The sequence below is a fragment of the Podarcis erhardii genome (assembly GCF_964252035.2).
Source record: "Podarcis erhardii genome assembly, chromosome: 4".
Lineage (NCBI taxonomy): Eukaryota > Metazoa > Chordata > Lepidosauria > Squamata > Lacertidae > Podarcis > Podarcis erhardii.
In genome coordinates, this window is record NC_138508.1 from 81,023,606 (window position 1) to 81,050,743 (window position 27,138).

General features: G+C 39.4%; 1 protein-coding gene across 1 annotated transcript in view; it reads right to left on the reverse strand.

Annotated features, from left to right (window-relative positions):
• CUL4A (cullin 4A) overlaps positions 1–27,138 on the reverse strand; it is a 32,077-nt gene that overhangs the window by 2,752 nt on the left and 2,187 nt on the right. The window contains exons 2-17 of the mRNA XM_081858101.1: positions 25,085–25,200; positions 23,899–24,003; positions 23,245–23,313; positions 20,979–21,052; positions 20,166–20,328; positions 17,568–17,657; positions 16,431–16,513; positions 13,167–13,234; positions 12,334–12,452; positions 10,794–10,986; positions 7,444–7,548; positions 6,335–6,445; positions 6,013–6,098; positions 4,925–5,032; positions 2,537–2,650; positions 759–864 (exon numbers count right to left, since the gene is read on the reverse strand). Coding sequence (XP_081714227.1) covers positions 759–864; positions 2,537–2,650; positions 4,925–5,032; positions 6,013–6,098; positions 6,335–6,445; positions 7,444–7,548; positions 10,794–10,986; positions 12,334–12,452; positions 13,167–13,234; positions 16,431–16,513; positions 17,568–17,657; positions 20,166–20,328; positions 20,979–21,052; positions 23,245–23,313; positions 23,899–24,003; positions 25,085–25,200 — 1,710 coding nt within the window. The remainder of the gene's footprint in view (positions 1–758; positions 865–2,536; positions 2,651–4,924; positions 5,033–6,012; positions 6,099–6,334; positions 6,446–7,443; positions 7,549–10,793; positions 10,987–12,333; positions 12,453–13,166; positions 13,235–16,430; positions 16,514–17,567; positions 17,658–20,165; positions 20,329–20,978; positions 21,053–23,244; positions 23,314–23,898; positions 24,004–25,084; positions 25,201–27,138) is intronic.

The window sequence follows — 27,138 nt, forward strand, 5'->3', positions numbered from 1 at the left end:
AACGCTCTGCTACACCACAAGCATGCACAGAAGCAGTCCCTCCAGTTGAGAAAACCTCGGGATCCGACTGGAGCTCCGAAACGGATCCCGTCTGCAGCCGGAGGTACCACTGTACAACTACCATAGTAGTTTGCTTGGGGAAACACAGCAGTACTATTGTGGATCCGTGTGCCTCCCCGGCTTTTTTTCTATGCTTAAGTATAGAAAAAAGCATGAGGGAATTGCCAGCTACCATAATGCAAAGCACAATAGGCACAATATTCAGTTCAGAGCTCCATTCAGCTCAGAGCCCAGGGTCAACTACATCCTGTATGTCATAGGCAGTTATTGGAAAAACTGCTATTTGCAGCCTAAATGTGTTCCACAATATGTTCTGAAACAACAGTAGTAATATGTAGTAGTGGTATCTCTTTGCATTCATGTTTACCTCTATTAATAAAGCTCTTGTAACAAGTCATTCTCCTGTACAGTGGTACCTCTACTTACGTTCACCTCCGGTTATGTATCCTTCAGGACATGTACGTGGCAAACCCCGAAGTATTTTTCCGGGTTTCGCCAGGCGTGCATGCGCAGAAGCACTCTACTGCGCCGCATGTGTGTGCAAAACAGGCACTCCCGGTTGCAGAAACCTCGGGATCTGACCGGAGCTCCGGAATGGATCCCGTCTGCAACCAGAGGTACCACTGTATTTTAATCCGATCACATTTATGCCAGATCAAATCCACAAGACACCTGTCTTCTCAAAAACTATTACTTACCTATACCAGTGGCCATTTTAATTTCTTCAAAACTGAATTCATCTCCTTCATTGAACATTAAAAGCACTAATGTTTGGAAGAGTGACACCTGAAACTCCTTCTTTCCCTAAAACAAACAAAATATTTATATTTTTAACATTACACACATACACACACACTAGCTTGACTGTTAATGATGCTGTCCCCTGTTCTTTACCAAAGGTCATTTATCTGCAGCTGGATAGAACGATTACAAACAAATCATATACATATGCTGAACACTGGAATGGGTTAAGTTACCTGCCATACTCTACCATATCTTTAGGGGGACTTACTCTGGCCTTGGCTATGCCAGGATAAAGGACTTATGCCAACGTATCTCCAGATGAGCAGGTTCTATGTTGGAGAGCCAACTATTCTAAACTCCCCTCATTCAGGAGGATCTTGGGTTTGAGTGTTAGAAAGGCAGGAAGAAGGAAACTGATGGATGACAGGTTTGGCATTAAACCATTCTGAGCTCAAGTGAAATTCAGCCTAGGAATTTCCAAAACCCACCTCTGCTATTTCCAGAATTGTTTTCCATCCTTAGTTTCAAACAGAATGCCAAAAGTCATTGGCCCAGTTCAAACAGTACACTCCCTGACTCACTCTATGTGCAACAAAGGAGCAAGATTCCACCTGACACTTCTCAACATCTGTGCACAGACGGAGTATTTTAATAGGATAAAATGACATTAAATCTATGGCTAATTTTTTCTCAAATGAATCTCTGGAATGACCATAAGCTTCAGATCTACATGTATCCAATTCTAAATGCTGAACTCTAAATGTCTGCACAAGAAAGATAGGCAAGTTTCATGGCAAGAAGGCACAATCTGATTCCCACACCATGCATAGAGAAAAGATAAAAAATATCACGTGAATCAGAAGAAGACCACCAATATATTTTTGCTTGCACAGTAGAATCAGACTCAAAGTTGCAGCATAATATATATGGACTGATAAAAAAATCTCATAGAATGTTGCTTAATGTGAATGCTCCAATGTTCACCAAACAACCAGTGTTTATGTTCCACAGATTAAGTGCAAGTACTCTTTCACACCTAATTGACCACAACTGCTCTTATACAATGCAGGCAACTAGCAGCATAAAATAGTTCTGATCATCAACCTCTGAAAATCCTTATGGCTCCTGTAAGTGTGAATTTATTTTATGTATGGCCAGGGCTCTTTTTCTATAAAAAAAGCTGCCGGAACATGTTGACCTTTTTATAGAGGGGATTTTTTTAAAGCCAGCAGTCAACTAGCCAGGACAGGCAGCTCAGGCAATCTCCATGGAGGAGCTTTCAGGCCAGGCCAGCTCACCAGCAACCACTCTCCAGTCCTACTATACTGCTGCTGCCTTTGTCCTCCTCTCCCTCTGCCACCAAGAATCATTTTGGGGGACAAACTGCAAGCCTGCAGTAGTGGCTGGTGAGGCAGCATGAGTGGGACTCTGTTGCATTCCTGGCTTCCCAACACTATGAGTCACTGCAGCTTATTGAAGAAGGAAAGTGAGCAGTGTGTAGAGCTTGGCGCATGGTGGCAGAGTTGACCCTGATTCACTGCACTGAGTTCCTTGTGCCTTGTACTTCTTCTCAATAAGCAGCAGCAACTTGGGGTACTGGTAAACCAGAAGAGCAACAGAGTTACACAGACACCACCCCTTGGGCTGCTATGTGTAAGGGAAATGGGGGGTTTGGGAAAGCTGTAAATGGGAGCGGGGGTAGAAGAGCAAAGATTAAGTTATTCAAACACACCTCTTTAAATTCTGCTTTCAGGACAGCATGTCCTAAACTAGTTTGCCACTGAAGTTTTCGACCACTATGCTTTCCAAGATAAAAAGTCTTAAATACTTCTTGAAGTTTAACCATCTGAAATACAAGAAATAATAAGAAAAATAAACCCAGGCAAACACAAATCCAGGCATAAATGGCAGCTAAATACAAGTAACATTCCATGTATTCATTCGTGTCTATAAGTAAAGCAGAAAACCAAGCAAAGAATGCTAATTTGTACAATTTGCATGATTTGTTCCAACTGCAGGATATCGGCTTGTGGCACAGAAATGAATGCTCTCCTTGAACATCCCATTAATATGAATGACTAGGGGAGAAGAACTCAACAGCCCTTAATCGGTTTTGGAAAACGTGCAGATACACTGCATTTATCCAGGATCTTACATTTGGCTTTAAAAATTGTTAAATCAGAATTGAGTAGGCTCTAAGGCAGGGGTGCACAACCTGCAGCCCTCCAGATGTTGTTGAACTACACCTCCCACCATCGCTGATCACTGGCTATGCTGGTTGGGGCTGATGGGAGTTGTAGTCTAGAAATATCTGGAGGGCCATAGGTTGTGAACCCCTGTTCTAAGGAGTGGAAGTAAGTAGATAAAAGTATACTGAAAGGTATATTTTGTCATAGCACCCCTATATTTCATGCAGAACTACTGCATTCAGCCAAAACACACAACCCATTACTCCTGGGGATACTTCACTTTAGGATTCATGATGTGCGAGTATGTGCATACATGTGCACACATGGAGTGATTGGATGTCTGCATGCTCCCATGTCAAGAAGTTTCAGGAACAAGGTATTATAGGCCAGATAGAATAGTTTTCACATTCAGGAAGCTTTCGACATGAGAGTACATTCATGTATTCAACCTCTCCCCCTGCAGTCTGAAGTTATTGCATCCTAGGAAGAATTACCATGTGCATTCCCTGCACTACTGGCCAGTGTTTCCCAATTGTCGGGTGTTTATACTACATTTTTAAAGATTTGCCTTGAGAGAGTCTTTAAACCTCTTTTGTTGACCACCAGCATTATGCTTTCCATTTTTAAGTTTGAAATACAGTAGCTGCTTTGGAAGGTGATAATCAGGCATCCGAACAACATGACCAGTCCAACAAAGTTGATGTTGAAGAATCATTGCTTTGACACTGGTGATCTTTGCTTCTTCCAGTACACTGGCATTCGTTCGCCTGTTTTCCCAAGTGATATGTATAATTTTTCAGAGACACCATTGATGGAATCTTTCAAGGAGTTGCAGATGTCGTTTATAAGTGGCTCATGTTTCCACAAGCATACAGTAAGGTTGGTAGTACAATAGCTTTGTAAGCAAGCATTTTGGTTTCCCTGCGAATATCCCAGTCCTCAAACACTCTTCACTTCATTCGGGAGAAAGCAGACTGGGGCAGACCTGACCCAACCCTAAGGTGGGATGAGGCGACCACCCCAAGCGGCACCCCCAAGGGGTGGCGTGCTTGTTCCGCTGGTCGTCTTTGCAGCCAGTCTCCTTGGCTTCTGGGGCAGAGAGGGACCAGCAGCAATCTTTGAGGAATGTTACCCCCTCCTCCAGAGTTGGCGAGGGAGCAGGTATTCCACCATCCAGCTTGGCTGCTGGGCGGGCGAGGGAGATTTTCCCACCCCCACCTGGAGAAGCTGGGGTAAATCCTCGCTGCCAGGTGGGAGGGAGAAATCCAGAAAGGATCTCACCGCCACCATGGCAGGGGAGACCCTGCAAAGGCATCTCACAGAGGAGTCCTTACGGAGGTTGCTCCCAGTCCCTGCATTGTGGGATGCTTTGCCTCATGTGCCAAAACACCTCTGGTGGTGGAATTAATAGCATCTACAGGAGCTACACACTTCCTTATGAGCAGTGGTGAAGCTATTGTTTGGGGGCCCTGAAGCATGAGGCAACCAGCAATGAGGTCTGAGTAACAATGGGTATCTTCTCCAATGGTGTTATTCCACGACAGATCACCACACCTTTACAACATCTGTGCTACTGACTCTCACGACTTTGGGATTGTTGAAATATATACAACAAAAAATTAACCCATTTGAGTTGTGCTACTCAAATTGGACCTCCTATACCCAAAAATTTTAAGCAATGTGGACTAGAGTCACTTCTCGGGGCCCCTTAAGGAAAAGTGCTTGTCCATCAGCACATGCATGCAAGACTGAATACCTGATCTAATGACACAGAACAGCTTTCACAAAAAATCACTGAAAGCTTCTGTGCTCTGGTTTGTGCATGTGTAAATCCCAATGTATGAGCTTCCAGAGATCAAATCCAACAAACCAACGAACATCAATAATATGGGGGGAATGTCCCAACACGTCAGGTATAGTTGAAGACTTACCTCTGGAGGCAAAAGGACATCCATAGGTGTATAAGTTGGCCAGTATCCCATTGTAAGTATATTTACTGTTAAGTCTATATTCCCTGGGTCCTTTTGATTCTGTATGTACTATGATAAAAAAGGAAGAAAAGGATTTTCAGTCATGTTAATGAGTTAAGAGGTTTTGCCAGGGAACAAAGAAGGAAGGAAGAAAGAAATCACTACTGCTGCTGCTAATTATTATTTTCTACAAAAATGTCAACTTTATTCAAATAGTGTAGCAATTTCCATCAATATTTACAGCAAAATTGAATTTAATCATTGAAACAATGACTTAAAACTGTTATTTAACAAAGGTTGAATTCAGTGATACTCTACTTGCATGGTAATGTTATTAAAACTCAAAACAATCTGAAAATAAGGAGCTTAAAATAATATTTAGAGCTGATGTTGAGGTGTGAGTACTTTCCTAATTCTGACCTGCATTTTTACCTACTGAAGTATTAAATTTCAAAATCAAAGTTTGATGCACCTACGCTTTTAAATAATGCAACATTTCCAATTCCTAATAATACATTAGGATATATCTGTGTCAGTTAAAGTGAATTCAACTGATTGACAAATCTTATGGCAGCATATTCCATGTTAGTAATTAGCGTGGATTTTAAAACGAAAAATAACCCACTATATTTGCAAATGCTCCTCTCTCTTCTTTCAGCGCAGCTGCAAGGATGAGTTCAGAATATTTTGCTTATAGTTTTGTCCAAACATAGGGAAAATGTAGTCAATCTTAACTGTGATTTGTTTGACACAAGCCAACTTCAAATCAAGAGCTATGAAGCTACATTATATTAATTAAATTATATTAATAAAATTAACCACAGTTTAGGGTTCATATCAAACACTAAACAGCAGCTAACGAAAAATGAAAGCTTCTGATCTACTCATGGCTGTGCCAGAGGTCTTGGGTGGGGGTGGGGAGTGTGCAAGTCCAATGTTCATTGCAGCTCATTTCTGTTATGCTAAACCATCATTTATCAGGTCTGAAACTAGTCATATCAAACCAGCTCAAAATTTCACTGAACTATCCAACTGAAGTGAAATCTTACCTGTTTAAACTGAACCATAACATCTTTTGAAAGTTCCATATCCTTAAACATTCCTTCCAGTTTACTGGTGAAAGCAGCACCACATTCTGTTATATAAAACAAGAAAAAGTAATATGGATGCAGTAACTTGAACTGTCAATTTAGGCACACAGTGAAGGTAACAATCTCTTCAGAAGGAGTAAAGCAAACCAAACATGAGATTTTTTTAAAAAATGTGCATTTGTTTGGCATCATAGATTTCCAAAAGGACTAACCTGTTCCATTTCCCCCTATATAAGGGCACAAACTTGTAACTGAAGGAACCAAATTCACAAATGCTTACCATGCTTAAGCTTAGACAACATAGATTTCTCAGCATCTACTGAAGCGCTTTTCCCAACCAGAAGTCTTTTGGCCAGATCCTTTTTATAAAATGCTTCAAATACATCTTTACCTGCATGGACAATGTTGAGGAGGATGAGAAAAAACATCACTAAAGCACATGCTGTGACTTTTTTTTGAGCCACAGTAGAAAAAAATTAACTAAGAATATATATGTGTGTCTGTCTGTCTGTGAGAAAGCATAGGAATAATCCTATATTTAAAGGAAGTAGCAGAAGCAAGATTCTGTCACTTTGTTGTTGTTTAGCCATGTCCGACTCTTCGTGACCCCATGGACCGGAGCACGCCAGGCACTCCTGTCTTCCACTGCCTCCCGCAGTTTCGTCAAACTCATGTTCGTAGCTTTGAGAACACTGTCCAACCATCTCGTCCTATGCCATCCCCTTCTCCTTGTGCCCCCAATCTTTCCCATCATCAGGGTCTTTTCCAGGGAGCCTGCTCTTCTCATGAGGTGGCCAAAGTATTGGAACCTCAGCTTCAGGATCTGTCCTTCCAGTGAGAACTCAGGGCTGATTTCCTTCAGAATGGATAGGTTTGATCTTCTTGCAGTCCATGGGACTCTGTCACTATAGACCTCAAAATACTACAGCTTATACAAACGGCACTTGTTCAGTAAATAACTTAAAACCTGACCTACACGTTCTACCTGTGAAAGTGCCAAATTTCAAACTGAGCTGATAAAATTGCCACAGATATAGCAAGTTTAAAAGTGCTGGAAATATAAAATTCAACTCTTCCTCCCAATTATTAAGATAACATATATACTTCTTTCCCATTCTGGTGAAAAGTACCAATGTGCTTTATGTAGACTTGTTGCAGAACCTACATGTCTGTTGGGTTTCTCAGAAGTTATAACAATGCTTCCGCCCCATTTCTATTGAAAACAAGTAGCGGAAAATTGTGTTGTGCATAGCTGAAAGAAAAATTGAAGCTAAAGATCTTGTCATAAGTGCAATGTTTGTAGAGGGAGCCATAATTCCTATTCCTTTAGCTATAAAATATCATTGGGTGAATACACTTTAAACAGTTGTTTAAAAAGAGATTCCTTACCATGAATAAATCTAAATATTATCATAATTTTGTCAAGGATTCTTTCCAGCTCTTCATCTGTTGCTTCCTTATTGCCAGCTCTTAGCTTTGAGTCCACATGTTTTGCTAAAAAATAATTAAAAATAAACAGCTTAAAACTAATCTTGGGGGGGGGGGAAGGATCACTTGCTTTCCACATATTAGTTTTAACACATCTAAAACTACACTACGAGTTTTATAAAAGTTGAAAGAAACCACTCAATGCCAAAAACGTATAGTCTAATAAAAATATGACACAAAAAATGAAGGAAAGGCCAAAAAAAGAAGCAGTGGCAGTTTCCCTGTTACAATGCTGCAAACAAGTAGGCTGCTTGCATTTCATTGACTTCAGTGAGATTAATCCGGTCTGTGCATAAAACTGCAATATTTACAGGGTTTTAAAAAATCCAAATCCGTGCCAGACTCAGAGGAGGGAAATATGAGGAGGGAAACTTATGGGCAAAGAGTGGCAGAGATAGTAGATGGTGATGATGATGAAGAAGATGAAGATGAAGACAAAGCTAAAAATTAACAGTAAAAATAAACCGTTTGAAATTAATATACAAATCTACAGAAAGCCAATGATAGTGATAATGAGAATGATATAATCAGAGAGGCAAGTAATAATAATAATAATAATAATAATAATAATAATAATACAAGTAGCAGAATTGAGAACAAAAATCTGAAGCGTTCAATGTGAAGCAGGAAAACCAGTTAAAAATATTACAGGTTAGGTGCCGTGATAAAATTAAAATAGTAGTGAACAGAGGCAGTAAACTGGCAGATATGGGGAACTGATGAAAAGAGTGTGAAAGAGAGAAATTTAAAAAGATGGAAATTTAAAATATGCCCACATTCACCAAAACTATGAAATAGTATTTCCTCTTCCTGTACCTTTCTTTACTATACAGTGGAATATGTATACACACCCATACCCATGTAATCTGAATTTTTGTAAAGCTTCAATATTTATATAAAAAGTACTAACATATTTAAGCACTACTTATTAAGTTTTTCAACATTAACATACTACATGAAAGACCTAAACTTCTTTATTTATTTTTTGACTCTAAGCTATTGTAATGGCTTAAAACATTTCCAATGGCTTGATAGCCAAAAAAAGCCCCCAGGATTACACCATGAATCTGAAGATAAAAAGACCACCTCCTCCAGTTAGAAGTAGAATGAATGGAAAGGAAGAATGCAAAGGGCATGTTAAAAGGTGAGAACTCATTCTTTCACTGCCTTTCCTTACTCATGGTTGTTAGAGGCAGTCACTGTAAAAGCAGATCCAAAAGCCCCTTGATATAGATAGCACCAAGCTGTTTTTAAATATACTGATAAAGTTCTTATAAGCCATGCAAAATCCCGGAACCCGTGGGAAAGAGCAGGGTGTGCACATAATAAAGCAAATAATTTAATTTTCCACTCCTTATTACAGAGCTCTTAAGAGATTTCTACACAGATCTCAATCTAGATATAAATTGTGACACAACAGTCTCCTTCTGAATGCTTTCTGCACAAACTAACACCAGCTGCAAAATAAGTGCAGGCTCTTTTGACGGTAGGGCAGCTAAATGAGATTTGTTAGATGGTAACTCAGGAGAGGGCCTTCTCTATGGTGACACCCTGGTTGTGTAAATGCTAAATATATAGCTGGCACCATCTCTGTTGAATCTCTGGCAGGCAGCTAAAAACACACTTGTTTGAACAGGCATATGCTGAGCAGAGGGTAAACATTTAAAACACATTACTTCCTCAAAAGAATCCTAGAAACTGTAGTTTATGCTTCACAGAGATATAATTCCCAACATCCTTAAAAACTAGTTTCCAGGATTCTTTGGGGAAAGTCAGGTATGTAGTCTGTGTTTGCTTCTACTGCTGTTGTAATGTTGTCAATGGCTTTCATCTGCCCTGTGATTCACTTTTTATGTGACCATTCTGTTTAACTTGTTTTATTGTACTCTGACCTGCGACTGCTTGTTGATAAGGGGCAGGTTTAAAATGTTCATGATTAAGTAAGAAAATAAATAAATGCAGGATGTGGCCAAATTACAAGAGCTTATCAACTGAAGTCTATGTCCCACAAGACTTCTGCAGTAGGATACATAGGTTAAGGACTGCAGGGACAGTTTTTCAGTTGTTCTGCTCCTGCCTTGAGGGTCAATTCAAGAAAGCAGGAACCTGCTACTCAGCAGATGCTATTTAACATCCACATCAAACTGCAGAATGGAGGTCATCCACAGACTTGGGACTTGAGTGGCTTCAGAATCCTAACAACACTCAGTATCCTAACAACACCCACCCAACTAACCCAGTTAATTAGCCAATCAAGAGTATATTACCAAAGAGCAGGGTAAATAAAACTACGAGTAAAATCAGAATTAGATCACATTTCTTTCAAAAAGGAAAACTGGTTAAACATTAAAACTTTTGTATTTTATCTTTTTCCCACTCTCCACCCTCGTCCAAAAAAATCCATCCTGCATGTGATACCACTGCAAGAGCACTGGTGTAAGAGATACAGAAGGAAGTGTCTGCATGCCTACTCCCCTCTGAACTTTCTCTTCCCAGAATTTTACCTGTTGTTATATCCACTGCTTTTGGGAATACAAACTCATGCCAAATCCAGAATTTAACCAGACCTTCTATGTCCCACTTCCAATCAATATTAAGGCAGCTGTGGTCCGTCTGCCCCCCGTCCCCCCATGTTAGAGAACAATGGCACAACTTCTATGGCAGGGATAGGAAATCTGTGGCTCTCTGATGTCGACTTCAACTCTCATCACCACTAGATATGCTGGCTGAAGCTGATGGGATTTGGAGTCCAGCAACACATGGATGAATCATCTCTACTTTATGGTTTGTGTTCTTTGGACGTGTGTATGTGTTTGTTTGGGTGTGTTTGTTTTGGTCCCCTGAAGTCTTTACTTTGGAGACCTTAGGAAAGACCATTGCTTTAGATAGCTCTAGCTTCCCTCTCTTCTCTCTTTCATCAGATCACCCCAATAATAAGCAACACAACCAAAGTTACCTCTGCCTCTTTTGGAGCTTCCTTAAATAGTACTATGTTCTAACAGCACTCTAATTTCCATGCAGTTTTCTGAGCAAATGGCACCACAGTCAGAATAAAAACAAGCACAGATGCACAAGGAGAGGAAACAATCATGTCTCTTAAGAATGCAGCCAACATCCTTATCAGAATACACAACACAAGCAAATATTTTCATGGTATAGATATTGTACTGCTGGACACTGGCATATTTAGCAATTTAATCCTAGACAGTATAAGTTTTAGAAACAGTATTTTTGCAGAAAAATAGTTATACCTATAAGTTCTGCTGGTTTATTTGGTCTCTTGTTGATAAACGTTTCAAAAGATTCTTTCATCAAGTTTATACATTTCTCATTTTTCTGAAAACACACTTCTATTATATGATCCACTTTGTCCTTAAAATCTAGCAGCTCTTGCACCATATCCTTGTCTTTTTCAGGGTTTACCACTATTGTTGTCCCATAGTTCTGCAAAACAAACACTTTTGATCAAACGTGTTAATAGTACTTACCTCTCTTATTTCCTAATATTCCCCCACCATTTACATTGATAATAAAATCATTTAAATCACAGTTGCTTTAATGCACCTGAAACATTAAAAACACCAAAACATGAGAATCGCACTACATTTTAAAAAAAATAGACACTTAGTAAGTGTTTTTCCACCATGTGATGCTAATTGACACAGAAAATCTGTTTGTACAGTACTAGTTTAGGCACAATACAAAACTATAGTTTAGTAATACAAGAACAAGTCTTCTCTTCTGGCAGTCTTGCATACTCCTCCCACCCTCACTTCCTTAGCATAACCACAGGAAAGAGTTTGGAAGCTTGTGCTTCAGTTTTTGATTTAACTGCAATTTGCTAGGGCTATCCAAAACCCAAAAAACTGTGCTTAGCTTAACTATGAAGCTAGTTTGCTTCCACTAACTATAGCCAATGTAATTAGACCCAAAAAACAAAAAAACCAACAAAAAAACAAAACAAAAAACCACCATCCCTATCCCACCACTTAATTTTTCTTTCTCCTAAATAATCACTACGTTAAGCTGACGACATAAATTCAGAGGTAACATACTGTCAGCTTTAACCTTCCATAATGAGTGATCCACTTCTCAACCTGGTAATTCTTCTGGTCTTCTGTGAATTCAGCCTCTGTGATTCCAGCTACCAATCAGGAGAAAGCCCTCAAAGAATTCTACCACTCCTAGGTTCTTTATAAATATGAGGTGGTTTACGTTTTCCTAAGACAGATCTTCTTTGCGAAGGAAGCTAAACCATACTCCAAACACCAGAAATAGGATTTTCTAAAACAAAAATTGTGCTTAACGCTTAGGGTGCTTACTACTCCCATGGGTCTTTTGTATTCCCTCTCAATATGCAAATGTGGCCTTCCTGAGGATGGATTGCAGGCAGTAACAGTGCTTCTAGAAGGAGGTGGCTGCCACACAAACTGTTTGTTGCTTATAAGTGGTTTGCTGCAAATATTGCAAAATATAGTAGCCATGGTTTTTCTTCTTATCCTGTGGCATGTTTTGCCACATGCGAAGTGCACTGCTATATTCAACTTCAACAGGACTGCTCCTGAACAGTAGAGAAAACTGAAGTGAAGCAAAGTTTCACTTTTTCAAAGACTTGAACTATGCATATTGCCTTGCTTTCAGTATCTGATCATTCTTTTTGTTTATTCAATAAAAAGGGGATTTATTATGAATTGGTTGAAATTCTAAGTTACTCAGAATCTAGATCAAGCAAATCATTTTTGACTTTTTTTTAAAAAAAAAAGTACAACAAAACAGCATGTTTCTAAATACCTTGATGTATTCACTCCAGTGCTGCAAGAGGAGCTGTTGTCCGGTTTTCACACGGCTGAAAAGCTGGCACATCTGGGTGAGATCTGCTATTCTGTTTTCATCAAGCAGATTATCAAGTCCTTAAAACGAGAATGATTAACACATTAAATAAGGTGGTATTGTTAGAAAATGGAACAGAACTTTCTGTGAGTTTAAAGCAACAGCATCTAGACATTATGGTGGTTGCAAACAATGCAACTTTTCCCCCTGTAAAGAATATATGATTGACAAGTGCTTTATATACAAACTGAGTTTCTGTCTCTCATATTCATAGATTTTTAAGATACTATATCCAAATGGATTGGCTGTGGAATTCTAATGTGCTAGATTTGCAACAGCTTGTCCTAACAAAACTATCAGCCTGTTGAATTTAAAATATTTCAGAGGATTTTAGTTCATGGAAAAATACAGCCCTGTTATTGCTATAGCACCAAGAAAGAGCTCTGTCAGTTATAGAGGTCTGCGATTAAATAAGCAGTTTTCAGAGAACTATCCGTGACCCAGCATTCCTGGCAATTCCTTCACATACAATGTTAGCCAGTTTTATGAACAATTTTATGAAAATTTATACATATCCCTTAACTTTTATTGCTCTGGAAAGGGTTTGCTTACATTATTTGTTGCCAGTTGTGTGTGGGAATGTGTATTGGCCATCGTATTTTAAGAATACTTGTTTGTTCCAATGGCTTTTCCCAGGCCAAAGAGGCAGCTGTACAATCTGTTTTCAGTTTCCCATAAAATGTGAGCAGATTATGCAGCTTATATATATATAAAAAGCTAATTAGAAAAAGTACCTTTTTGCAAAACAGCTGATAAGTGCTCTCCTAAAAGCTGCCTCTCCACACAAGCAATGAGTGGCTTCCTGTTTAAGGCAAGAAAAAGAATCTATGAATACCTGTACAATTTAGGAGGAAGAGCCTTCAAAAGGTGTGCAAGTGTATACTCTTGGTTGCACATACAATTGTAGGTAAAATACAGATCTTAGGTTCACCAACTCTATGTTTAACTACATACACAGAGGGACAGTACTGTATAGCAGAACGAAAGTATTCTGTTAACAACCCAGCCATTCCTGATGTAGAATCATCAATGTGATCTTTACACTAATCAAAAGGAGTAACTTAAATATGAGAAAGAAGGCACTGACTGTTATGTATTAATCCTAAACATATATAGAACTTAGCAGGAGAACTATAGAGTTCTGTAGGTGGTGTTATACTGTCTACTTAAAGCACCTATGAAAAGTGTGTACAGAATCTAGATTAACTGTCCAGCAGGTTGAAGGACAGCAAGTGGACATCTGCCACATCAAGGGCTTACACCTGAATTATGCTGTCAAGTTCTCTTTTCACTTATGTACTCTTTCTTGAATACTTGCAGATTTGCCTTGTCTGTGGGCGGCCCCATTTTGCTGCCCTACTAGTTATCATGGTGCTCTGCTTCACCATGAGAGGGAACCATCAGAGAACTCCAATATGCTACAGAACGTTAGTTTATCCCCAGTATATTCTTGGCTCCCTACAGGAGCACTCTAGCCTACTATTATTTATGAAGAGGTAAAGTTTCAGGATAGCAAGGATTTCTTTTTCCATGTTCCATGTTCCTGAAACCTTCCTTTACTGTGTTAAAGAGCTCGGGTTCAGGATACCAGGCTCAAACCTGAACACATTATTGTTGTAAAGCAATAGAAGAGTTTCTAAATCGAAAAATGGGGGGGGTGTCCTTTTTTTCTTTCCTCCTTCCAGAAAACTGCCCATGCAGTGCAGAGAGGAGAGATGCACATCAGTTGTAATCCCTATCTCAAGCTTCTAAAAGATTTTAAGGAGTTCAAGCAGGTCAATCCCTGACCAAATTACACCGTCAACATTCCATAGGCTCTAGAAGCCACTGAGCAAAGATAGCAGCTGTGTTTTCTTTCTTCCATGAAATTTACAAACAAGTATACTTCTGCATAACTCTCAAGTATGCAGAAACCAGTACCTTATTTATAGTTGGCCCCATTTCACTGCCAAACCGAGAGTAATCAGACCAGCAAATTAAGTATTCAAAGAAATGATGATATACAACGCTTCAGTAATGAGCATTCATTAATAAAGATCTTGGGGAAAGTCAAAAAGGATACACAAACGTAAGAAGAGTCCTTCTGCATCAGAGCAAAAGCCCATCTAGTCTAGCATCCAGTTCTCACAGTGGGCAACCAGATGTCTGTGGGAAGCCCACAAGCCCATCTTCCGTGCCAAAGACGCTCATCTTCCATGATAGCGGAGGTGCAGCCACCCTGGTTCTTTGAAATCTGCCATTGCCAGATGTTCCCAAAGGCCTTATCTATTAACCTCTCAGCTTGTCTAGAGCAGCCACCTTGGTTGGCCTCTAGGGAACAAACTTGTCCCATGGGTGCCAGGAATGCATTGATTGCACCAAGCACACAAACACAATTCCTGCCAACAGGTATATAGTTCTACATGTGACATTTGGTACAATACAGTGTATAAGTCAAATCTCTGCTGGCTTTCTACCTGTATACTTGTTACTGTTGTTTACTGAGTAATTTACTATGGAGCTTCAGATTTCTGGAGTTGAAAAGTGGTGCGGGAATAGCCTGACAACACAGTAAGGAGGCCAGGGCAAACAGCTTTCTAACTTGCTTGCTACCTTGATGCTTTTCCACTGGTGCTGACGGCTCCCCATATTCGGCTGCATTATATTTATTGCCCTGACTAGCTCCCCGGAACTGGTGCTGCAGCCAAATTGTTCACAGTCCTCATTTGAAAAACACAAGGAGGTGTAATTCAGACTTGCATTGCAAAAAGCAAAATGTTATCTTGCAGCTGCAGTAAGCCAAAGCTCCTCTTGTAACTTTCAGAACAAAAACAGGTGATAATTAGGAACACACAGAGCTGCCTTACACTGTCAGACATAGGTCCATCTAACTTAGTATTGTCTACAATGACTGGCAGCAGTTGCCTAAGATTTTAGACAAGGTTCTCTCTCCCATCCTAGAGATGCCATGCATGGAAGCAGACACTACTACTAAGCTACAGCTCTTCCCCTATCTGTAACTACAATTACAGATGTTATCATTAAAGTTAATTATTAATGAACAGATAATCTAAATTGAGTCTTATGTAATGGACAGAATTCCAAAACTCCAACCATTGCTAAGCTTACCCAAATACCTTTTGCTTCTATTTCAAGAGCATACCGTATTTTTCGTCCCATAGGACGCTCCGTCCCATAGGACGCACCTAGTTTTTTGGGGGGGAAATAAAGGAAAAAAATTTTTCCTTTATTTTCCCCTCAAAAGCAGGTCGGGGAAACCGAACCAGGTCGAGGAACAGCGGGATGGCGGCGCTGCGCCTCCCTGCTGTCCCCCGAGCTTGTGGGGCTGGCCAATGTCTGTCCAGCGCACAGGGCGCCCTGCTTCAGGGCGCCCCGCCCGCCGTGCAGCAGGCTGCTATCCGCAGCGTGGGGAGCCCGGCGGGGAACTCCTGCAGGGTTCCCCACGCTGCGGATGTCTGTCCGGCGTGCGGGGCGCTCTGCTTCAGGGCGCCTTGCCCACTGTGCAGCAGGCTGCTATCCGCAGCGTGGGGAGCCCTGCGGGGAACTCCCACAGGGCTCCCCACGCTGCGGATGTGTTCCCGAAGCGCCGGGCACTCTGCTTTCAGGGCGCCCGACGCTCCGGGAAGCAGGCTGCTATCCGCAGCCTAGACATCCCTGCGGGACCTCCTGCAGGGCTGCCTAGGCTGTGGATGTCTTCCTGAAGCCTGGAGAGCGAGAGGGGTCGGTGCGCACGACCCCTCTCGCTCTCCAAGCTTCAGCGAAAGCCTGTATTCGCCCCATAGGATGCACCCAGATTTCCCCTTCATTTCTGGAGTGGAAAAATTGCGTCCTATAGGGCGAAAAATACGGTAATTTCAAGAACATAATTTAAATATAATTTATAAAAGGTGTCACCACTACCCCTTTAGATATAAAGAGTGTTGTGCAGTTTTCTATAGAACCAACTTTTAAAGCAAACAGAAACCTTGTATTAAAGAAAAAAGGTAAGAGGTACTCACTGTGTGCTGTGGTCTAAATATGTCACTACTCGATCTGCTTCTTCTTCTAAACGTTTGTTAACATGGTGAAGGTATTCTGGGACCTGTCAAATAAAAAAAAAGATATATCGAAGGGAATTTTGTACTACAAAAGGACAAGCAGTGTCTAAAAGTTACTAAAGAGTAAAACAGCATGACCATATGCTCATGTAATCATATAGATAACTAAATGCATTGATGGCTCTGCCCATTTATTTGTCATAATTCTTTTATCGCACCCCAGCTTTCGATCACAAAAGGCGGCAGTAATAACAAGAGAAAGTAAAACTGCTATTCATTGTGATTTCAGTCCTTTTTCTATGAACCAAAAGCAATTATTGCAGCAAGGATTCTCAAAATACACAAATGGCAGTTTTAATCTAACCTGCCAGATACTCACCCCACCCCCCCAAAAGAGAGAATTGAGGAGATATTAATATTTTTACAGCAGTAGGAACAATCCAGAAATGCACACACTGCTTTCAGTCCAGACATATCTGCAGGGTTGAATTCTCAGAAAAATAGCTCTGCAAGTTTGCAGCAGAAGCAGGCTGTGGACAGCACGGCTGACCTTGACCTGGCATCCATGATGTCAACAAGAAGCCTCTCTCTGGAGAGGTTTTTGCCTTCAGCCATGCTATCTCAGTACTCACATTCATGATTACTTCAGCTTCTCTTACGAGAGGTACAAGATACTGCATGTTTTATAAATTTTGTACACAACTTCAGAATCACATTTATAAATATTTGTAAATAAATAAATATTTAGAAATGTCTCTCTATATACCGAGGTGAGATTTTCTTTGCATGGAATTGGAAACATCTAAGTTCTCCAACACAGTCACGTGGAAGCCAGATTATTGGCTCTTTATATAATTTTTATGCTATTTTACTGCTTTCCTTTGGCTGTAATCCCTCAAATATACAAAAATCCCATGTTTATATATACAGCATATATTTAACAACAAAACTGTTTCAAAAGGTAATTGCTATGCATTATTATGACTTTTTTGTTCATATGCATAGAGTTATTGAACAATTCTGCCAAATACAACTCCCACTCAAGCAAATGAACTCGTATTGGGAGCAATTCCTGCTACATTTTGTTTAACTTCATACCTCTCTTTCTTGCATTAATCTTTGGCCTTCTGCAGTATATAAACGATTTGTATCTTCCAAAAACCTTTGTTCAAATGCATCTTTATAAACCTATTTAAGAGACACATTAATGTAGTTTATCAGATTAGTGCCTAAATTGTACAGCAATTTGTCAATAAAAGATAAAACGTAGCTTCTATGCAGTTTTCTTCTAAATGCAGGCTGTTTTATTCATTCATTCATTTATTTAGATTACCCGCCATTTACAATAAGATCCCAGGATGGGTTACAACAATGAAAACAAATAAAATAGAATAAAAATAAAAACAAATAAAATAAAATAGGTACAACCATAAAACAAGTGAAGTGTAAAAAACAATTCCCCATCTTAAATGTTTATATTGCTTTTACAAGAAAAATAGTTCCAATACAGATGCAGACTAATTTCATCCATTCTTCAAACAACCCTGTGGCATAGGAAATATTCCTACTTACAGTTAGGGAACTAATAGTGAAGGAATATCACTTGAACTAGTTTTACAAAATTATTGGGCTCATGCATTTCCTTTTTTCATTCTCCTTCAGTATGGGCACAAAGAGAAAATCAAAAGCTTTCACTTCCTCTTTCTACTAATTGAGGTTTGCAGCTACATTCTCATCTGGAACTGTGGTTAATTTTAACTACGGTTTAAGAAAACAGTTTGAGATCAGAAAGCATAGTCTACGCTATTTGAAGTTGGTTTGTTCCACTAAACTTTAATAATAATAATAATAATAATAATAATAAATTTTATTTATATCCCGCCCTCCCCAGCAGAATCTGGGCTCAGGGCGGCTAACAACAATAAAACAGTACAAGAGTACAACACAACACAACTCTAAAATCATTCCTTATAAAATTAATTCAAATTTAGGTAGGCTAACCAGAGTTTCTCCAGGTTTTGACATGCCTAAGGAAGAACAAGCCACAACGACTCTCAGCCTCGCATGCTCCCCCCTTACCTCTCCCAAGTGAAGGAGCTAATGGTATGATGTGCTGTCCAAACCCAAAACCATGGTTAAAGTTATGCTTAGTTTAAAGAAAGCTTCAATATGTGCACAACCGTGCACATGTGCGTCGAGCCAAACCCGGACGTGATACGAAAAGTCACAAAAAGGGGCAGAATGGGATGCCTTGGAATGTAACCCCCGTGTAAATGGGAGGTTGCCTATGTTCAAAAAGACTTTCATTCCTACCTCAAAACACTGCCTTAGTGATAATAAAATAAAATAAAATAAAATAAAATAAAATAAAATAAAATAAAATAAAATAAAATAATAATTTATTATTATTTGTATCCTGCCCATCTGACTGGGCTGCCCCAGCCGCTCTGGGCAACTTCCAGCACATATAAAAACATAGTAGAACATTAAACCTTAAAAAGCTTCCCTATACAGGGCTGCCTTCAGATGTTTCCTAAATGCTCCTTAATATCTTATGGGCAGGCATTCCACAGGTTGGGGGCCAATTCCGAGAAGGCCCTCTGCCTGGTTCCCCTGTAACTTCGCTTCTTGCAGTGAGGGAACCAGCAGAAGATCCTTGGAGGAGGACCTCAGTACCTGGGCTGAACGATGGGGGTGGAAATGCTCCTTCAAGTATATAGGGCCAAGGCTGTTTAGGGCTTTAAAGGTCAGCACCAACACACTGAATTGTGCTCAGAAATGTACTGGGAGCCTATGTAGGGCTTTGAGGACTGCTGTTATATGGTCTCAGTGGCTGCTCTCAGTCACCAGTATAGCCGCTGCATACTGAGATGATAAGAAAGCCCACTCTGAAGCAAGTTGTTACTTAATTGAGCAGGTCATGTGATATGGTATGACTTTTCATATAAGTATCACTACAAATACCATGCCAAGTTGGAAATTTCAGCTTTTTTCTGTGAGCTTTTGCTGAGAGTTTGGGGTGGGAGGAGGAAAGTGTCAGTGAAAGTCTACTCAATATTGATCCAGTGTAGATTCCAATGTATAGTTAACAGAGTAACAACTTAAACACCTTGCAGGATTCCCAAAAAATAGACCAGAGGCAATTGTAGTTCATCCAGCAGAGCTTTACTGCTACTGTAGGCAAATGAGCCTAATGTTCACAAATCCCATAAATTCAGGATTGGCAATGTCCATAAGAAATCCAGTTGCAGCAGACTTAACTTAAACTTACAACAACTTATAATAAGTCTAAACCTTGACACAATCTATGTACAGATGACCACACCAGAAGGAAAAGAGATATAAAGAGAAAGTGAAACCTAGGCTCCTTCTGGCCTTACTTTTATAGTCAGCGTGACCTTGACAGAAAAGATAACAGAACCAGTTCAAACCAGCTGTACTCAGCTTCTCTGAAGGAATAACCCAAACAACATGAACCTTCTGCTTGTTTCTTTCACAGAGAGAAGCTTCCAGCACCCTCTTGAATTAAGTAGAATAGGAAAGATCTCTACACATCAGATCAATACATTCTGCACTAAGAAATGCAAACTGACAGGAAGGCCTCAACTTTCTACACATTCCCATCCAGAAAAGCAGAACAACAAGGAGTCTGTTTACTTGCCTGTAGCATTGTACATATTTGGCTTTTATACTTACTTGCAAATCAGACAGCATACTTAACAGACTTCGTAACAAGCTTCTATCTACAGCTTCACCATTCCGTTCTCGTTCAATCAACAGCAGGATTCCATCAATTGTTTTTGTTTGAACTAATTTATCATTAATAATATGGCTTCTAAAAAGTTCTAATCCCATATCCCTGTAAAATTATAACAGGTTAATTACATTTTGATTTTATATAACATTACATGTTCTTATAGACCTAAAATCATATATGCTTCTATTCCACAGTGTGAAAGCTCCGAGTTTGCTCCCTAGTATAATTTCAACTATAGATGCCTGCATGGCTTGAGAACTGGTTACCATTCCTTTTGCTGAAATTTAGATCGGCAGGAACGCATTACTTGCAGTTTTAGGATTATGAAACCAGAAGGGGCATAACAGAAGCCCTGTCTAAATAGCTATTAAAGTTCTAAGAGTATTTTAAGGGTGCAGGTTATCAGTTAAATGGGAGCAGAAATCACCTGCTAAAATTCTTCTTTTAGCAGAGACAGTAGTATATGCTTGTGGAACCTAGGGACCTCCAGATGCTGTTGGACTGCAATTCTAATCATTCCTGAACATTGCCCATGCTGACTGGACGTGGTGGGATTAGGAGTTCAACAACATCTGAAAAGCCACAAGTTCCTGTGTAAAGGTACAAGGACTCCTTTACTAGCAATTTTACGTTTTACTAGCAATTTTACAGCCCATATATCCACATTACACACTGCAGGTGCGTAATGGCCAACACTGTGATAAGAGATCCACACACTGCCAACATACATACTACTTAAATACTGTACCTACCATATAGAAGGTAGCATTGAATTCTGAAGAACATAAGTACGGTCCAAAAACAAAAAAATGCTTCTAATCATGATCTGCAAAAAAACAACCCATAAAGAAAGAATTAATCTTCCTTGCTTATGCATTACCTCTGCCATATATGTCACATTTCCTGATTTCCTATCCTCATCAATACCTAGGGTTATTATACATTCAGAATATATCTTGAAGTTTCATCACGAGAATCTACAAGCCAAGAAAGAATTTATACAGTATATGATCACCAACAAATAAGAATTTTAAGGAGTTTTCTTAAACGTATATATGTTTCCTAGAGGTGTAATAATTTGGAGTGAAAAGCAGTAAAATAGGGCCATGATAGACATAATATTGCTTTTCTTAGCCAATATCAGCAGTTCAGAAGCAGCTGTGATTGCATAGTCAATTCCCTATAACGTCTTAATCTTAATCAACATTAATGTGTTACTAATCCAAAATTAATAATCTTAGCTTGATATTTTATGAGCACGACTGCTAAAGACGTTTAACATAAAACATATCAAATATGGGGTGGCATTAATCCATAGGGCCAAATGACCATTAAATGTGAAAATTTATATATAATCAAACAGTATATAAATTTTGTTAAATGAATATTGCTAGCTAATATAAAGCCAAAATATACATAATATAATCCAAAATAGCATTAATTGGTGATGACATCGTCATTCTAATTTTCCTAATTAATTTTTCTTTTCCCAGCCAAAAGTTTTCTTAGGAGAGTTAGCAAAAAAGCTTGTGATTTATCTGTGCCAGCTGTACTGAGTTTTGTTTTCTTAAAGGGCCAACCTCTGGCCCAATAAACTTGATAAGTGACTTAAAACAATGGAACATCAAAGCTTAAACCCACTCACTTCCTGCAGTTTTGTCAAAACGTTATTGCTTGGGTGAAAAAGGCAACTTTATGTAATTCAAATACTCAAGGGGATTTCACACATTCCCCATAGTCAAATAGCTAGTTCCTAATGAGCTGCACCAATGTGCAATTAAATTTGAAGCCAGCGAGCTTCAAATGTGTTATGCAACTTCATATTTGTGAAACTAGGTAGCAGCTCAAGCACTCTTTGATTGGGAAAATGAAGAAGCAAAAAAGCAGGGATGCAGCTAGGAAACGAAGTTGATGTGAATTTCAAAGTGTTTCAAACTCTCACAACACAAGAAGAGAGAAACCAAAGTAATGACCAGTTTTGCAAAGAACACCAAACTCATACAATTGCCCATATAATCATGCTACAAACTGTTTTTCAAAAGCAGATACTTAATTTCATAGGGACTTGGTGATAAATTGTTTTAGTAGTAACAGAATTGAGAGCTAACCAATAACTTTTCAAGCAGTCAAAAGCTGTTAAAGTGCTACAAAGATCAAAGTTTATATATCCAAAGGAATATAATTGGCTTCAGCTTTCTCATTCAGTTTTTGTAAAACCTTTTCAAGTCATAAATACATATATCTTTTAGTTAATTTAACAAAGAATCTAAGAGTTGAGCCAAGCAAATACAAATTTTCCTTAATTTTATTAATGGGGGTCAAACAACAGATGTGAACCTGAATTGCTTCTATGAGCTAACTGTGTTGCACAGTAGCTAGTGTCATCGACTATGACTAGGGGGTCCTGGTTGAAATTCCACACTAAGCCACAAAGTTCACTGGGTGATCATGGGGCAACAATCATCTCTCAGTCTATCCTACCTCATAGGACTGTTGTGAGGCTAAAAATGAGAATCATACATCAGCGATGGGAAACCTGTAAACCTCCAGATGTTGTTGGAATACAAATCATATCATCCCGGAGACCCCAGACCATCCTGGCTTGAACGGATGGGAATTTTAGTCCAAATATATCAGGTTCCCCATTCCTGATGTACAGTGGTGCCCCGCAAGATGAATGCCTCGCAAGACGAAAAACTCGTTAGACGAAAGGGTTTTCCGTTTTTCGAGGTGCTTCACAAGACAAATTTCCCTATGGGCTTGCTTCGCAAGACGAAAACGTCTTGCGAGTCTTTTCCTCCCCCCCCCTTTTTCTAAGCCGCTAATAGCCGCTAAGCCGCTAATGGCCGTGCTTCGCAAAACGAAAAAACCGCTAGACGAAGAGACTCGCGGAACGAATTATTTTCGTCTTGCGAGGCACCACTGTATATCATTTTGAACTGCTTAAAGAAATGTGCGAGATACAACTTTTTAAAAAATAGAAATAGAAATATGCATTATGAACTACATATAACTTACCATTTGTCTGCAGTGATCTTGCCAGCATCTGTTTATTTTCTTTAAAAACAGGAGACTGTCGAGAGAATCTGTGCTACAAAGGTTAAGGGAAGCTATCTATTTTTTTTTAGTCAATATATCAGTAGTTACTCTCTAGACTAGAGATTAACATAGATTGGGATTCTAGCCGGAATTTGGAGCTATCATTTCTGAAAGAAATTAATGCTTCAGATTAGAAGAATTTCTAGACTTTTACAGTGACAACCACATCAAGTCTTAGAATCTGGAGTCTCCCTGAAAGCATCCAAGAGGGGGAATATATGATTCTTAGCATAGTTGAACAAAGGAAATTATTGCACTGATGATTAATCATACCCCAAATCTTCAAGAACTGTCAGCAATAGATTCTCCACTCTAGAACACAATCTAAGCCAAGAGAGACCTAAGCAAGACTCCGGGGAAATTAAGAATGCAGGTGGCCTTGTTAACTTCAATATCACTGTGAAAAGATGCCAACATGCTACAAACCTAAACCATAAACAAGACTTTACTTTTCAGATTCCAACTACATTCTTTGTGAAGCATTTTTACTTTGGTGAGACTAGAGTGTATACTTTATGAACACTAAAACTATTAATAATTGTTTGGCTGTGTTTTTTGTATATAAAAAGGATATTCTCTAAACTGCAGTATTTGGGCTTTCACGTGGTCTTCACAGACTTGTCTTAGCTGTTTATACAGCATAGGTGATGCTTTATAAGAACAGACATTTTCAACAGCCTGGGATATAAGGACAGAGAAAGAAAGAGTTCAACATCATCAAGTTATCCACCACCACCTCCTTCCCCTCCCCCAGGTTTCAGATCCTTTTTATTTTTTATTTTTAAGGAGGGATAGAATACTTCTGGAAGAGATATCCCAGGGAGAGACAACAGATCTCCCCGTCCTCTTCGAGGTAAACCTATTTTGTCTTACTCAACTATATTCTTGAAACAGTTCAACTTATGGGAAGATTTCTGGGCAACTGCTTCACCAGACAGAATACTAGCAGTTCATTCAAGCACTGAGAATAATATGGAGAAAATGCTCCAAAATAGACAGTTCAAAAGACCCAAATGATAATACTGGGTGCAATGGGGGAAATGGAGTGTCCTGGGAGAAGGCATGGCTGCCTGACTAGCTGGACTCGACAATGCATTCCACAATGCATTATTTTCTTGCAGGCTCCCCTTGTATATTTATAAATCTATAAGAACACACCAATCCTGACATTTTAATAAGATTCATTTTTTAGCTTCTTGCCATAGGTCCAACACTGCAGGCAGATCCCCCAACTGTTCCATTTCTACTGGGACATCCCAGATGACAGAAGCCAATTCCGTCTTCTGTTTTGATCCTGGAATGTTCCATTTTTTGGTCTGGTTCAAGCACTGGACCAAAAGACGCTCACTCTGGTGATTGTCAGCAGCGTCACACCAAAGCGCCTTCCCATCCAGCACTGTGGCATGACTCTCCTGATCGCCAGAACACTGGGTGAGAGTGAGTGGCGCGAGGGGGCAGTGAGGGTGAGGGAGAGTGGTGAGAGCAGGGTGGGGGGATGGAATGGGGTGTGTTCTGAATTTAGTTAGGAATAAATTGGCGCATAGGTGCAGGTAAAGGATAGAAATACCTGAATGCACCCCATGCACACAGAAATCTAGGCAGGGAGAAATCTAGGCATCAGGGCATTAGAAATGTCCAAGAACAGGTTTTCCACGTGATGTATTCTTTGTGTTATAGACAGAAACTCTCCCAAATCGTTACTTCTAAAATATCCATTTTATTCATACAAGTTTTTTAAAAAAACCCTCAAAACTCTTACTTGGTAGAGCTCTTCAAGATTATATTTAATAGAAGTACTGCTTTGAATTGCTCTGACTGCTTCATGAAGCTTCTGCCATGTGTCCTGAGTATAGTTATCAGGCAAAGTGGGTCTCTCTGCATTAAACAGATAAAGAACAAGGGGTGAGGAATGGTATATTCTTTCACAACTTTATAATTTTGAGTGTGGTTTCTTAATTGATAAATAAAGCATATTCTATTTTTATTTGGAGATTACAACCTTTTGCAACAACAGGCAACATGAAGAAAAGTGCTTTTTAAATGGAAATAAAACAGTGTGATAAAAGATCACACACCTTTTAAACTTTGTATGAAACACCATTCCATACAAACACGCATTGAAAAATACAAAAATCCACCAAATCAGCAGTCATTCAACCACTACTTCAAACGTACAGAAAAGGGTACCCTTATATACACATGATCTGCGTTAAGAGTATTCTGTGCATCACTCTCTCACACAAAGACTTCAGTCCTATGTATGCTTGGAAGTAAGCCCCGCTGAACTGAAAGGGATTTACTCTCAACTAAACATGCATAGGATTAGGCTGCATATGTAGTACAAGGAACAGGTGTAATTTGTACTTTATCCCATTTCCTGTCACTTGATTGATGGTGATTAGTGCTCCACTTCTACATGTTAATAGTCAGTACTTTATTAAAGGGATATTGGCTTCCTCATAACTAATTTGGACCAGCATTTCATTGTGCCCTTTATTCCAGCCCTTTCATTTTTAGAGTCATTTTTTTCTTATTTAAAAAAGTTGAAGGTGAATTTGTGCATCTGTATCCATTCATCACAATCACCCAATTTTTTCAGCTAATTTCAAAATGTGAGGATATGGAGTGGATTGCTTCCAATCTCGCACATGTTCTCTGCTGTTATTCTTTTAATACCTGCAAAATTATGGATCTGTCTCTGGATGCAACTGCCAGTATCCAGCATTTTTTTTCTAAAGGTCAAAAATTCACATTATGAGGGAACACACATGAACGAGGAACACCAAAATTTTACTACCGGAACAAGCTATTAACAAATGAAGGCTGCAATTCTGTGCAAACTTACTTGAAAGTGAATCCCACTGAACATATTGGGACTTGTTTCTGTGGAAACATGCATAGGATTCCCCTGTACGTGTAATACCTGTTGCTGCACATATATTCTAAAATGAACTATCACATATGTATATGTCCCTGAATTTGTTATGCAGCACTAAAGTGGGTAAGGGTGAGAAAGAAGGGTTTGGCTAACTAAGTTTAGGCAAGTAACAATGTTTTGTGAAAAAAATACAAAGCTCAGCTTCATAGGAGTGAAATCTCTCTTTTGGAGATGTTTAACTGGACACATGAGAGGTATAGATGCTTGAGAGTGTATACTTCAGATTGAAAAAATTAGTTGTTCCTTAGCATACTTTAACTTGCTCAACATTTCAGGGGATGTCTACAGATTCTAATTTGTTAATGATAGAGTACGTTAGACACAATTAAACAACATGCAGTACACAGCAGCTTGCTGTCATTTGGTGGACTGCAGACAATGCAGCAGGACACCAAGCAACAGATGAAGGAAATATGATATTTAAAACTGCCTCTGTGATAACAGTAACAAAATCTAGTTTCACTCTTATAGAGAGGTCCCATGTGGACAGTAAAGTGAGGAAAGGGCAATGGATGTCACACGTCAACGCAAGCCAAGCGGGCCTGTGCTCCTGATTGGCTGCCAGTGACTGATCTGACCAGGCAAAGTGCCAAACACTCTTATACTCCTGCATGTCAAACAAGGAAAAGTTGCTTAGAATCCTTGGTCAGCCTGACAAAGAGCAACCCCTCCCCAGCCAGACTTCAGATGACAGCAAGTACATCTGTATGCTAAATATCAAGTTTCCTGCATTCAGGCATGTTTACAAGCAAGCTTGTATGTATGCAAGCAAACATATATACTCACACTCTTGCGTGCCTAAATAGCTTTTAAAAATCAAGGAACACTTCTGGAATTCTGCTGACTCATATTAATAAGTCAACAGCATTATGATC